Here is a 12,897-nt window from a genome sequence, read left to right as displayed (position 1 = left end):
GTAGTGGTAGTAGCATCGTAGTGGTAGTAGCATCATAGTCGTAGTAGTATTGTTGTGGTAGTAGTGGTAGTAGCATCGTAGTGGTAGTAGCATCGTAGTCGTAGTAGTATTGTTGTGGTAGTAGTGGTAGTAGCATCGTAGTGGTAGTAGCATCGTAGTCGTAGTAGTATTGTTGTGGTAGTAGTGGTAGTAGCATCGTAGTGGTAGTAGTATTGTTGTGGTAGTAGCATCGTAGTGGTAGTAGCATCGTAGTCGTTGTAGTATTGTTGTGGTAGTAGTGGTAGTAGCGTCGTAGTGGTATTAGCATCGTAGTCGTAGTAGTATTGTTGTGGTCTCTCCCTGTATGTATGAGTTGTATTTGTCTCTCCAGGATCCTGACGGTCTCCCAGCAGCACCAGTTAACCCAGACCCAGCAGCAGGTCTCAGGGCTGGAGGTAGAGAGTAGGCAGCTACAGATCCAGGTCACCACTCTGCTCCAGACCAAGGATGTGATGCAGGGTGAGCAGTGACACTTGTTGCCTTAAAGATGAATACCAATTTCCATTTGGCAGGAAGACAGAAAGTCTTGAAGCCTACTTCCAGAATCTAAGCCTACTGTAGCCTACAATGAAAATATGGCAAAAGTGCCACAGATTTACCTCTCTGTGAGTTGGGTTCTCCAGACCCCATCAAATTACACAGAACCAGCCCATTTATCCACATCTTGTATGTGTTCATTTTCAACAGTTATTCAACTCATCATGGCTTTGTTGTATTGGTCCCTGATATCTCTATCTTCCAGGGGAGGTCCAGTGTCTGAGGGGAGAGATGGAGAGAGGGAGGAGCCAGACAGAGAAGGAGAAACAGGAGGAGCGAGAGGAGAGAGAGAGGAGCCAGAGAGAGAGGGAGGTCTGGCAAGCTGACCTGGAAAGGCTGCAGTTACTGCTAGATCAGACAACAGAGAAAGGGACAAGACAAGAGGAGGAACGGAGAGAAGAGAGGGAAGGATGGCAGAGAGAGAGGATGGCGTTGAGCTCGGAGCTGGGGCACAGAGATGGAGAGGTGGTGGCGATGAGGAACAGGATGGAGGGATTGGAGAAGGAGAAGGAGGAGATGTCGTGTCTGTTGGAGGAGAGAGACGCAGAGCTGGAGAGACTAACCACAGAACACAAGAGCCACCAACACAGAGAGAGAAAACTGAAGGAGGAGGGGGAGAGATGGAGAGAGAGAGCAGAGGAGGGAGAGAGATGGAGGGAGAAAGCAGAGGAGGGAGAGAGATGGAGGGAGAAAGCAGAGGAGAGAGCAGAGGAGGGAGGGAGATGGAGGGAGAAAGCAGAGGAGGGAGAGAGATGGAGGGAGAAAGCAGAGGAGGGAGAGAGATGGAGGGAGAGAGCAGAGGGAGAGAGATGGAGGGAGAGAGCAGAGGAGGGAGAGAGATGGAAGGAGAAAGCAGAGGAGGGAGAGAGATGGAGGGAGAAAGCAGAGGAGGGAGAGAGATGGAGGGAGAGAGCAGAGGGAGAGAGATGGAGGGAGAGAGCAGAGGAGGGAGAGAGATGGAGGGAGAAAGCAGAGGGAGAGAGATGGAGGGAGAGAGCAGAGGAGGGAGAGAGATGGAGGGAGAGAGCAGAGGAAGGAGAGAGATGGAGGGAGAGAGCAGAGGAAGGAGAGAGATGGAGGGAGAAAGCAGAAAATAGAGCAGAAGAGGGAGAGAGATGGAGGGAGAAAGCAGAGGAGAGAGCAGAAGAGGTAGAGAGATGGAGGGAGAGAGCAGAGGAGAGGGAGAGAGAATATGAGAGACTGAGTCAGAGGCTCACTGAAAAAGAGAATAATAACAGTGAACAACTAAAGGCTGTGAAAAGAGAGAGTGACAAGATAGCAGAACAACTGAAAAAGGAGGAGGTAGATGGAAGGAAGAGATTAAAGACTATAGAGGAACTGAAAACTAGAATGATCTCACTGGAGGAAGAAAGAGACAATCTGGAGGCAGAACTGAAGAAAACTGAACTATTGGAGAACAAAATGTTTGCCGTGGAGAGAGAGAACTCACAGCTCAGAGAGAGGGAGAGAGAAAGATACCAAGAGGAGAGTCTGAGAAAGAGGAGGAATGAGTCAGAGGGAAGGGAGAGATTAGAGGAGATAGAGGAGCTGAAAACTAGAATAATCTCACTGGAGGAAGAAAGAGACAATCTGGAGAGGGAAATGGTGGAAATGAGTCAGAGGTTTAAAGAAACAGAGAATAAAGAGAGTGAACAACTGAAAGACAGAAGAAGAGAGATGGAGAAGGTGGCAGAAGTTCTGAGAACAAGGGAAGGAGAGATGAGAAAGAGAGAGGAGGAGATGACAGAGCTGAAAGCCATGGTCATCTCTCTGGAGGAAGAGTTGAAGGACATTGAGATATTAAAGGGGAACCTTCAGGCTTTAGAAGAGGTCAACACCAAACTCCGGGACAAGGAGATAGAGGAAGAGAGGAAGATGGAAAAGAGAGAAGCAGAAGAGAGTGAGAGGGCGGAGAGATTGAAAGAAGAGCTGGCACAGAAAGACGTGGAGGTACAGGAGGTGAAGAACAGGATGGAGGGATTGGAGAAGGAGAAGGAGGAGATGTCGTGTCTGTTGGAGGAGAGAGACGCAGAGCTGGAGAGACTAACCGCAGAACACAAGAGCCACCAACACAGCGAGAGAAAACTGAAGGAGGAGGGGGAGAGATGGAGAGAAAGAGCAGAGGAGGGAGAGAGATGGAGGGAGAAAGCAGAGGAGGGAGGGAGATGGAGGGAGAAAGCAGAAAAGAGAGCAGAAGAGGGGGAGAGATGGAGGGAAAAAGCAGAGGAGGGAGAGAGATGGAGGGAGAAAGCAGAGGAGGGAGAGAGATGGAGGGAGAAAGCAGAAAAGAGAGCAGAAGAAGGGGAGAGATGGAGGGAGAAAGCAGAGGAGAGAGCAGAAGAGGTAGAGAGATGGAGGGAGAAAGCAGAGGAGAGGGAGAGAGAAAATGTGAGACTGAATCAGAGGCTCACTGAAAAAGAGAAGAATAACAGTGAACAACTAAAGACTGTGAAAAGAGAGAGTGACAAGATAGCAGAACAACTGAAAAAGGAGGAGGTAGATGGAAGGAAGAGATTAAAGACTATAGAGGAACTGAAAACTAGAATGATCTCACTGGAGGAAGAAAGAGACAATCTGGAGGCAGAACTGAAGAAAACTGAACTATTGGAGAACAAAATGTTTGCCGTGGAGAGAGAGAACTCACAGCTCAGAGAGAGGGAGAGAGAAATATACCAAGAGAGTCTGAGAAAGAGGAGGAAGGAGTCGGAGGGAAGGGAGCGAGAGGAGAGACTGAGAGGAAAGCTGGAGCTGAGAGAAGGAGAGGTTGAGGTCTTGAGAGTGAAGTTGATTGTCTTAGAAGAAGAGAGGGATGAGGGGAAGAGAGAGCAGCAGACACTAGAGGGGAAGATGGAGAGACAGATGGCTCAGCTGAGGGAAAGAGAAGAGGAGGTAGAGAAACTGAGGGAGGAGGAAGAGAAGGCCGGGGCTAGGCTACAGCAGAGAGAGGAAGAGTTGAGAAATCTGAACGACAGAATGCACCAGTCAGAGCTCTCAGAGAAACACGTCTCAGACCTTCTGATAGAGACGGAGTCTTTACTAGAGACCGAGAGGAGTCAGAGCAGAGACAGGGATAAAGCACTACACCTGGCCAAGGAGGAGAGGGAGAGGGAGAGAGAACAGGCACAGGAAACAGAGCAGCACAACGTGAGACTGGAAGAGGAGGTGAAGAAATGGAAAGAAAGAGTGGAGGAACGGATAAAAGAAGTAGCAAGGCTCTCACAGCTCCTGAAGGAGAGAGAGGAGGAGGACTTTAGGGTGAGAGCGGTAGAGAGCGGTGGAGAAAGGCAGAGACAGAAGGAGGAACTGAAAAGGGGTGAGGAGGAGAGGGAGAGACAGGAGAACGTATTGAGGAGGAACAAGGAGGAGAGGGAATGGTTGGGTGCCCAGCTGAAAGAGGAGCAGACGGAGGGAGAGAGACTGAGGTCCAGACTAGAGGAGGTGCAGAGAGGACAACGCCTCCTGCAGGAGGATAGAGGATGTCGTGTAGAGAGGCTGGGGGCTCAGGTTAAAGCCCTGGAGGAGGAGAGAGACCACCTCTTAGCTGAGATCAGGAAGAAGGAGAGAGAGGCTGGGATCCTGAAGGATGAGACTCACAGAGAGAGGAGAGAGAAGGAGAGGACTGGCTCCTCACTGAGAAGGATGGAGGAGGAGTTGAAGGAGAGCAGGGAGGCGCTGGCCCTCAGTCTGGCCACCCTGAAGGAGCAGGGAGCAGAGATGACCAGGAGCAGGGAGAGAAGCAGGAAGGAGGTGCAGGAGAAGGAGGGGGACAACCAGAAGATGAGAGAGGGGCTGAAGACAGCCATGCAGGAGATGGCTACCCTGAACCAGCTGCTGGAGGAGAGCCACAGGGAGGGGGAGAGGCTAAGGAGCCTCCTGCAGGAGAGGAAAGAGGAGATGGTGAAGAGCAGGGAGGAGAGCCTGCGTGCTGCCCGGGGGGAGGTGGAGGAGCTGCGAGGGAGGACCAGGGCTGTGGAGCAAGAGAAAAGGGAGGTGGAGAGAAAGCTCAGAGACAGAGAGGAGGAGATGGAGGAGGCAGTGAGAGAGAATGACAGGAGACAGAAGGAGATGGAGGAGGTGTTGGGAGAGAAGGAGGCTGAGCTGACCACCACCAGGGCTAGACTGGATGTCCTGGAGGAACAGAGGACAGAGCTCAGATGTCTGGCTGCTGAGAAGGCAGTTACACAGCTCAGAGAGAGAATCAGAGTGGTGGAGGGAGAGATGGAGGGAGTGAGAGAAGAGAAGAAGAGCGAGATTGAGAGGCTTCAGCGGAAGATGGAGACGTTGAGACAGGAAGAGGAGGAGAGGAGGGAGAGTCTGAAACTAAGGGAGCAGGAGAGCCTGAGGCGTGTAGAGTTAGTCACGGACATGCTGAGAGAGAGGGAGACGGAGCTGGAGAGGGTGAGAGAGAAAGCTTACAGAGAGGAGAAAGATAAACTGGAGGAGAGGAAGAGAGACACAGAGGAAGTGAACCTGCAGAGTCTGGAGAAAGAAGAGACAGATGAACAGAGGAGACTGATAGAGCCTGGGGAACAAAGGGAGGCGACAGACCAGAAGAGAGGAGAAAGAAGTCGGGAGGGTCCAGGAAGAGAGGTCTGGCTTCAGGACGAGGTAGATACTCTGAGGAAGAGAGTGTCCTCCCAGCTCCTGGACACAGAGGAAAGGGAGAGACTGTTGAGACAGAGAGAAGAGGAGGGCCAGGAGAGTCTTAGACTGTTGAGACAGAGAGAGACAGAGCTTTACACCCTGAGAGAGAGGGTAGAGGAACTCGGTAAGGACAGAGACCGTGTCACAGCTGCCCTGGAGAAGACTGAGGCTACCATGATTGGCTACCGGGACAGAGCCCACCAACAGGAGCAAAGCAGAGGGGCGGGATCTGAGGTTAGTACAACTCCTCTCTATGGTTGCGCCCCAAATGACCCCTATGGACCCTGGTCACTAGTAGTGCACTATATAGGGAATAGGGTGCCATTTGGGATGCAAACCACTGTCAATATTGGTCCTTCGAGCTGGACACAGTTAGTCTGGTGTCTGTTGGTAAAGGATGTGAGCTGGTGTCTGTAGGTAAAGGATGTGGCCTGGTGTCTGTAGGTAAAGGATGTGATCTGGTGTCTGTAGGTAAAGGATGTGGCCTGGTGTCTGTTGGTAAATGATGTGAGCTGGTGTCTGTAGGTAAAGGATGTGGCCTGGTGTCTGTAGGTAAATGATGTGGCCTGGTGTCTGTAGGTAAAGGATGTGAGCTGGTGTCTGTAGGTAAAGGATGTGGCCTGGTGTCTGTAGGTAAAGGATGTGATCTGGTGTCTGTAGGTAAAGGATGTGGCCTGGTGTCTGTTGGTAAATGATGTGAGCTGGTGTCTGTAGGTAAAGGATGTGGCCTGGTGTCTGTAGGTAAAGGATGTGAGCTGGTGTCTGTAGGTAAAGGATGTGGCCTGGTGTCTGTAGGTAAAGGATGTGGCCTGGTGTCTGTAGGTAAAGGATGTGGCCTGGTGTCTGTTGGTAAATGATGTGAGCTGGTGTCTGTAGGTAAAGGATGTGGCCTGGTGTCTGTAGGTAAATGATGTGGCCTGGTGTCTGTAGGTAAAGGATGTGAGCTGGTGTCTGTAGGTAAAGGATGTGGCCTGGTGTCTGTAGGTAAAGGATGAGATCTGGTGTCTGTAGGTAAAGGATGTGGCCTGGTGTCTGTTGGTAAATGATGTGAGCTGGTGTCTGTAGGTAAAGGATGTGGCCTGGTGTCTGTAGGTAAAGGATGTGAGCTGGTGTCTGTAGGTAAAGGATGTGGCCTGGTGTCTGTAGGTAAAGGATGTGGCCTGGTGTCTGTAGGTAAAGGATGTGGCCTGGTGTCTGTTGGTAAATGATGTGAGCTGGTGTCTGTAGGTAAAGGATGTGGCCTGGTGTCTGTAGGTAAATGATGTGGCCTGGTGTCTGTAGGTAAAGGATGTGAGCTGGTGTCTGTAGGTAAAGGATGTGGCCTGGTGTCTGTAGGTAAAGGATGTGATCTGGTGTCTGTAGGTAAAGGATGTGGCCTGGTGTCTGTTGGTAAATGATGTGAGCTGGTGTCTGTAGGTAAAGGATGTGGCCTGGTGTCTGTAGGTAAAGGATGTGAGCTGGTGTCTGTAGGTAAAGGATGTGGCCTGGTGTCTGTAGGTAAAGGATGTGGCCTGGTGTCTGTAGGTAAAGGATGTGGCCTGGTGTCTGTAGGTAAAGGATGTGGCCTGGTGTCTGTAGGTAAAGGATGTGGTCTGGTGTCTGTAGGTAAAGGATGTGGTCTGGTGTCTGTAGGTAAAGGATGTGGCCTGGTGTCTGTAGGTAAAGGATGTGAGCTGGTGTCTGTAGGTAAAGGATGTGGCCTGGTGTCTGTAGGTAAAGGATGTGGCCTGGTGTCTGTAGGTAAAGGATGTGGCCTGGTGTCTGTAGGTAAAGGATGTGGCCTGGTGTCTGTAGGTAAAGGATGTGGTCTGGTGTCTGTAGGTAAAGGATGTGGCCTGGTGTCTGTAGGTAAAGGATGTGAGCTGGTGTCTGTTAGTAAATGATGTGAGCTGGTGTCTGTAGGTAAAGGATGTGAGCTGGTGTCTGTAGGTAAAGGATGTGGCCTGGTGTCTGTAGGTAAAGGATGTGAGCTGGTGTCTGTTAGTAAATGATGTGAGCTGGTGTCTGTAGGTAAAGGATGTGAGCTGGTGTCTGTAGGTAAAGGATGTGGCCTGGTGTCTGTAGGTAAAGGATGTGAGCTGGTGTCTGTTAGTAAATGATGTGAGCTGGTGTCTGTAGGTAAAGGATGTGATCTGGTGTCTGTAGGTAAAGGATGTGAGCTGATCAGGAGAAGGGACTGGACCAGACACCTCTTTACAAATGACATCTCATCCCCTATATAGTGCACTGCTTTAGACCGGGGCCCATGTGTTAACATGTCAGCTGTTATAACTCCCCTCCTCAAGAAATGTTATAACCCCCCAATACATGTTAAAACCCCCCAAGACATGTTATAACCCCCCCAGGACATGTTATAACCCCCCAAGACATGTTATAACCCCCCAAGGCATGTTATAACCCCCCAAGGCATGTTATAACCCCCTAATGGACATTATAACCCCCAAGACATGTTATAACCCCCAAGACATGTTATAACCCCCCCAAGACATGATATAACCCCCCAAGACATGTTTTTTTTATTTTTTTTTATTTATTTCACCTTTATTTAACCAGGTAGGCTAGTTGAGAACAAGTTCTCATTTGCAACTGCGACCTGGTCCAAGATAAGGCATAGCAGTGTGAACAGACAACACAGAGTTACACATGGAGTAAACAATTAACAAGTCAATAACACAGTAGAAAAAAGGGGAGTCTATATATACATTGTGTGCAAAAGGCATGAGAAGGTAGGCAAATAATTACAATTATGCAGATTAACACTGGAGTGATAAATGATCAGATGGTTATGTAAAGGTAGAGATATTGGTGTGCAAAAGAGCAGAAAAATAAATAAATAAAAACAGTATGGGGATGAGGTAGGTGAAAATGGGTGGGCTATTTACCAATAGACTATGTACAGCTGCAGCGATCGGTTAGCTGCTCAGATAGCAGATGTTTGAAGTTGGTGAGGGAGATAAAAGTCTCCAACTTCAGCGATTTTTGCAATTCGTTCCAATCACAGGCAGCAGAGAACTGGAACGAAAGGCGGCCAAATGAGGTGTTGGCTTTAGGGATGATCAGTGAGATACACCTGCTGGAGCGCGTGCTACGGATGGGTGTTGCCATCGTAACCAGTGAACTGAGATAAGGCGGAGCTTTACCTAGCATGGACTTGTAGATGACCTGGAGCCAGTGGGTCTGGCGACGAATATGTAGCGAGGGCCAGCCGACTAGAGCATACAAGTCGCAGTGGTGGGTGGTATAAGGTGCTTTAGTGACAAAACGGATGGCACTGTGATAAACTGCATCCAGTTTGCTGAGTAGAGTGTTGGAAGCAATTTTGTAGATGACATCGCCGAAGTCGAGGATCGGTAGGATAGTCAGTTTTACTAGGGTAAGTTTGGCGGCGTGAGTGAAGGAGGCTTTGTTGCGGAATAGAAAGCCGACTCTTGATTTGATTTTCGATTGGAGATGTTTGATATGGGTCTGGAAGGAGAGTTTAGAGTCTAGCCAGACACCTAGGTACTTATAGATGTCCACATATTCAAGGTCGGAACCATCCAGGGTGGTGATGCTGGTCAGGCGTGCGGGTGCAGGCAGCGAACGGTTGAAAAGCATGCATTTGGTTTTACTAGCGTTTAAGAGCAGTTGGAGGCCACGGAAGGAGTGCTGTATGGCATTGAAGCTCGTTTGGAGGTTAGATAGCACAGTGTCCAAGGACGGGCCGGAAGTATATAGAATGGTGTCGTCTGCGTAGAGGTGGATCAGGGAATCGCCCGCAGCATGAGAAACATCATTGATATATACAGAGAAAAGAGTCGGCCCGAGAATTGAACCCTGTGGCACCCCCATAGAGACTGCCAGAGGACCGGACAGCATGCCCTCCGATTTGACACACTGAACTCTGTCTGCAAAGTAATTGGTGAACCAGGCAAGGCAGTCATCCGAAAAACCGAGGCTACTAACCCCCCAAGACATGATATAACCCCCCAAGACATGTTATAACCCCCCAAAAAATGTTAGAACTCCCCAAGACATGTTATAACCCCCCAAGGCATGTTATAACCCCCCCAAGACATGATATAACCCCCCAAGACATGTTATAACCCCCCAAGACACATTATAACCCATTAAGAGACAGTTTTCCAGTTGTGAGCAGCAATTCAGTGTCTGTCTGGTGAGTACCTGTCAGACCCGTCTGCCCATACAGGAGACAGTAGTGCTGTACAGTTCAGTACACGACCCTGATGTAAAAGACTGCCTGTCCTGCAGAGGGCCGTGGCCCAGCTAGAGATGGACCCTGTGGTCCAGGAACGTCTGTCTGTCCTGCAGAGGGCCGTGGCCCAGCTAGAGATGGACCCTGGTGTAAAAGACTGTCTGTCTATCCTGCAGAGGGCCGTGGCCCAGCTAGAGTTGGACCCCCTGGTCCAGGAACGTCTGTCTGTCCTGCAGAGGGCCGTGGCCCAGCTAGAGATAGACCCCCTGGTCCAGGAACGTCTGTCTGTCCTGCAGAGGGCCGTGGCCCAGCTAGAGATGCACCCTGGTGTAAAAGACTGTCTGTCTATCCTGCAGAGGGCCGTGGCCCAGCTAGAGATGGACCCCCTGGTCCAGGAACGTCTGTCTGTCCTGCAGAGGGCCGTGGCCCAGCTAGAGATAGACCATAGACGGCTACAGAGGAGGAACACACAACTGGAACAACGCACTGACAGACTGAAGACTGAGAGGAAACACCTCAGAGAGATGCTGACACAGGTACACTGATCCTCCTTGTTTTCTACCTTATTTATCTGCACAACTAAAGGTTAAGTTAATCATCCATTCACCTGATTCCGGATCCCGAATAGAAAGGAGGTGCCCTCACATTTGCCTGTTTTCTAGTCCCAGACTTGGATAATTCAGAACAGTTACCTTACTATTTCGAATGACACTTCTGATGTGGTTTGTGTTAAAGACGGAGAGAGGATCATCACGTGATGAGTTGTCCTCCAGCAGCCTCAGAGACAGAGCTCAGGTTGGTCATCAACCGTCTACTAACTACTCTGGTCATGTCACTAGCAGTTACAACTCAATGGGTTCTACTACAGTGCAGTTGGACTGCACCAAATAACTCGTCTACAAATCACTTTGCATCCCAAATAACTTCAGTAATTATGTGAGTGGCAAATCTGCACAGAGGATTACTCGGGGGGGGGGGGACCCCCACTGAAATGTGCTGAATTTAGACAGAGTGTTAACTCCTTTCTGTTCTGTAGGAGTCCAGGGGCTTGGTTGGTCTGGAAACAGAGGAGTTGGGACTCCTTAGGACCAAGGTGAAGGAGCTAGAGGACCAGGTAGGGCACCGTGGACACCGTGGCTGTGTCCCAATCTGTATCCAATTCCCTTAAGGGCTCATCAGAGTTCACAACAGTGTCTGCACAGCAGTGTTCTACAATATTGAACCATTGCTTTCATATTTGTTTTAATTCTCAGCGCGCCTCCCTGAAGCGATTTCTCCAACCGTTCAAAAGAAGAGAAGCCGTGTACACAGAGTGTATTTTGGGGAGGTGCACGGTCCCTGGGCGGCCGGACTATTACAGTTCTGTAGCTTTGGACTCTGAATCACGCAGAGGACCATAACTATTGATCACGGTGTCTGATCGTTATAGATCATAACTATTGATTACGGTGTCTGATCGTTATAGATCATAACTATTGATTACGGTGTCTGATCGTTATAGATCATAACTATTGATCACCGTGTCTGATCGTTATAGATCATAAATATTGATCACGGTGTCTGATCATTATAAATCATAACTATTGATCACGGTGTCTGATCATTATAAATCATAACTATTGATCACGGTGTCTGATCATTATAAATCCTAATTATTGATCACGGTGTCTGATCATTATAGATCATAACTATTGATCACAGTGTCTGATCATTATAAATCATAACTATTGATCACGGTGTCTGATCATTATAAATCCTAATTATTCATCACGGTGTCTGATCATTATAGATCATAACTATTGATCACGGTGTCTGATCATTATAAATCATAACTATTGATCACGGGCCGGTGAGGGAATACAGTGTCATTTCAGATGTATACTATGATTTGTCAAGATTATTTAATCATAATTTTCAAGGTGATTGAACGATACACCTTTATATTAATGTTGAACGTTCCCTAACCTCGCAGGTACACTACCTACAGCTGACACTCGTCCTCGACCACCGGGAGAGGGTGGAGTTTATCCAACACTCCTCCAGGAACAACCAATGGCTGGTGTCTCTTCGCCAAGACTTGACTGATTCTCTGGTGTTGGTCTCGCAGCAACCAATCCCCTCTGTGCTGGAGTCAGAGACACACCGATTGGATATGAGTGTCAGGGAGGAGGAGATGAGATTGTCTCTCAGTCAGAGTTGAAGATGAAGCACAGAATGTTTGCCTCCGAAATGGCACCCTATTGTCTTCCAGGGCTCTGGTCAAAAGTAGTGCACTATATCTGGAATAGGGTGCCATTTGGGTCTAAAGTAGTGCACTGTATCTGGAATAGGGTGCCATTTGGGTCTAAAGTAGTGCACTATATCTGGAATAGGGTGCCATTTGGGTCTAAAGTAGTGCACTGTATCTGGAATAGGGTGCCATTTGGGTCTAAAGTAGTGCACTATATCTGGAATAGGGTGCCATTTGGGTCTAAAGTAGTGCACTATATCTGGAATAGGGTGTCATTTGGGACCCTATGTATACTGAACAAAGATATAAACACAACATGCAACAATATCAACAATTGTACTGAGTTCCACTTCATATTAACTCAATTGAAATAAATTCATTAGGCCCTAATCTATGGATTTAACATGACTGGGCAGGGGCACAGCCATGGGTGGGCCTGCGAGGGCATAGGCCCAACTAATCAGAATGAGTCTTTCCCCACAAAAGGGCTTTATTACAGACAGAAATACTCCTCCGTTTCATCAGCTGTCTGGGTGGCTGGTCTCAGGCGATTTCGCAGGTGAAGAAGCCGGATGTGGACCTCCTGGGCTAGCCTGGTTACACGTGGTCTGTGGTTGTGAGGCTGGCTGGACGTATCGCCATATTCTCTAAAATGACATTGGAGGTGGCTTATGGTAGAGAAATTAACATTCAATTATCTGGCAACAGCTCTGGTGGACATTCCTGCTGTCAGCATTCCAATTGCACCCTCCTTCAAAACTTGAGACATCTGTGGCATTGTGTTGTGTGACAAAACTGCACATTTTAGAGTGGCCTTTTATTGTTCCTAGCACAAGGTGCACCTGTGTAATGCTCATGCTGTTAAATCATCTTCTTGATATGCCACACCTGTCAGGCGGATGGATTATCTTGGCAAGGAAGAAATGCTCACTAACAGTGATGTAAATTAATTTGTGCACAACTTTAAATGTTGTGTTTATATTTTTGTTCAGTGTAGTTATCATATACCTTTTATGCGTTTGAATTAAGAGTTGGGGTCAATTCACTTTTCAATGTAGTCAATTCAGGAAGTGAATATTTCCAATTCATGAGGATTTTTCCAATTCATGAAAGCCCGAACTCCGACTTAGGACGCCTTTCATACCCACTTCAGTAGTTGGTATTCAGACTTAATTTATGAAGGTATGTAACGTGCTTTTATTTTGAGCTCGCTGAATACATTTAATTAAACCGCTGAAAACCCTCCCACTTG

At 48.5% G+C, this 12,897-nt stretch overlaps 1 protein-coding gene across 1 annotated transcript in view; it reads left to right on the top strand.

Moving 5' to 3' along the window:
* Positions 1-12,204, top strand: part of LOC139405548 (trichohyalin-like) — a 103,134-nt gene extending 90,930 nt beyond the window's left edge. Inside the window, exons 18-25 of the mRNA XM_071147964.1 lie at positions 371-498; positions 782-1,209; positions 1,744-2,694; positions 2,938-5,454; positions 9,772-9,951; positions 10,151-10,210; positions 10,452-10,529; positions 11,388-12,204. Coding sequence (XP_071004065.1) covers positions 371-498; positions 782-1,209; positions 1,744-2,694; positions 2,938-5,454; positions 9,772-9,951; positions 10,151-10,210; positions 10,452-10,529; positions 11,388-11,615 — 4,570 coding nt within the window. The 3' untranslated portion in view covers positions 11,616-12,204. The remainder of the gene's footprint in view (positions 1-370; positions 499-781; positions 1,210-1,743; positions 2,695-2,937; positions 5,455-9,771; positions 9,952-10,150; positions 10,211-10,451; positions 10,530-11,387) is intronic.
* Positions 12,205-12,897: the final 693 nt, after the last annotated feature.

This window comes from Oncorhynchus clarkii, chromosome 3 (genome assembly GCF_045791955.1).
Source record: "Oncorhynchus clarkii lewisi isolate Uvic-CL-2024 chromosome 3, UVic_Ocla_1.0, whole genome shotgun sequence".
NCBI lineage: Eukaryota > Metazoa > Chordata > Actinopteri > Salmoniformes > Salmonidae > Oncorhynchus > Oncorhynchus clarkii.
Note: the sequence above shows the minus strand (reverse complement) of the source record. Positions and strands in the feature narration are given on the sequence as shown.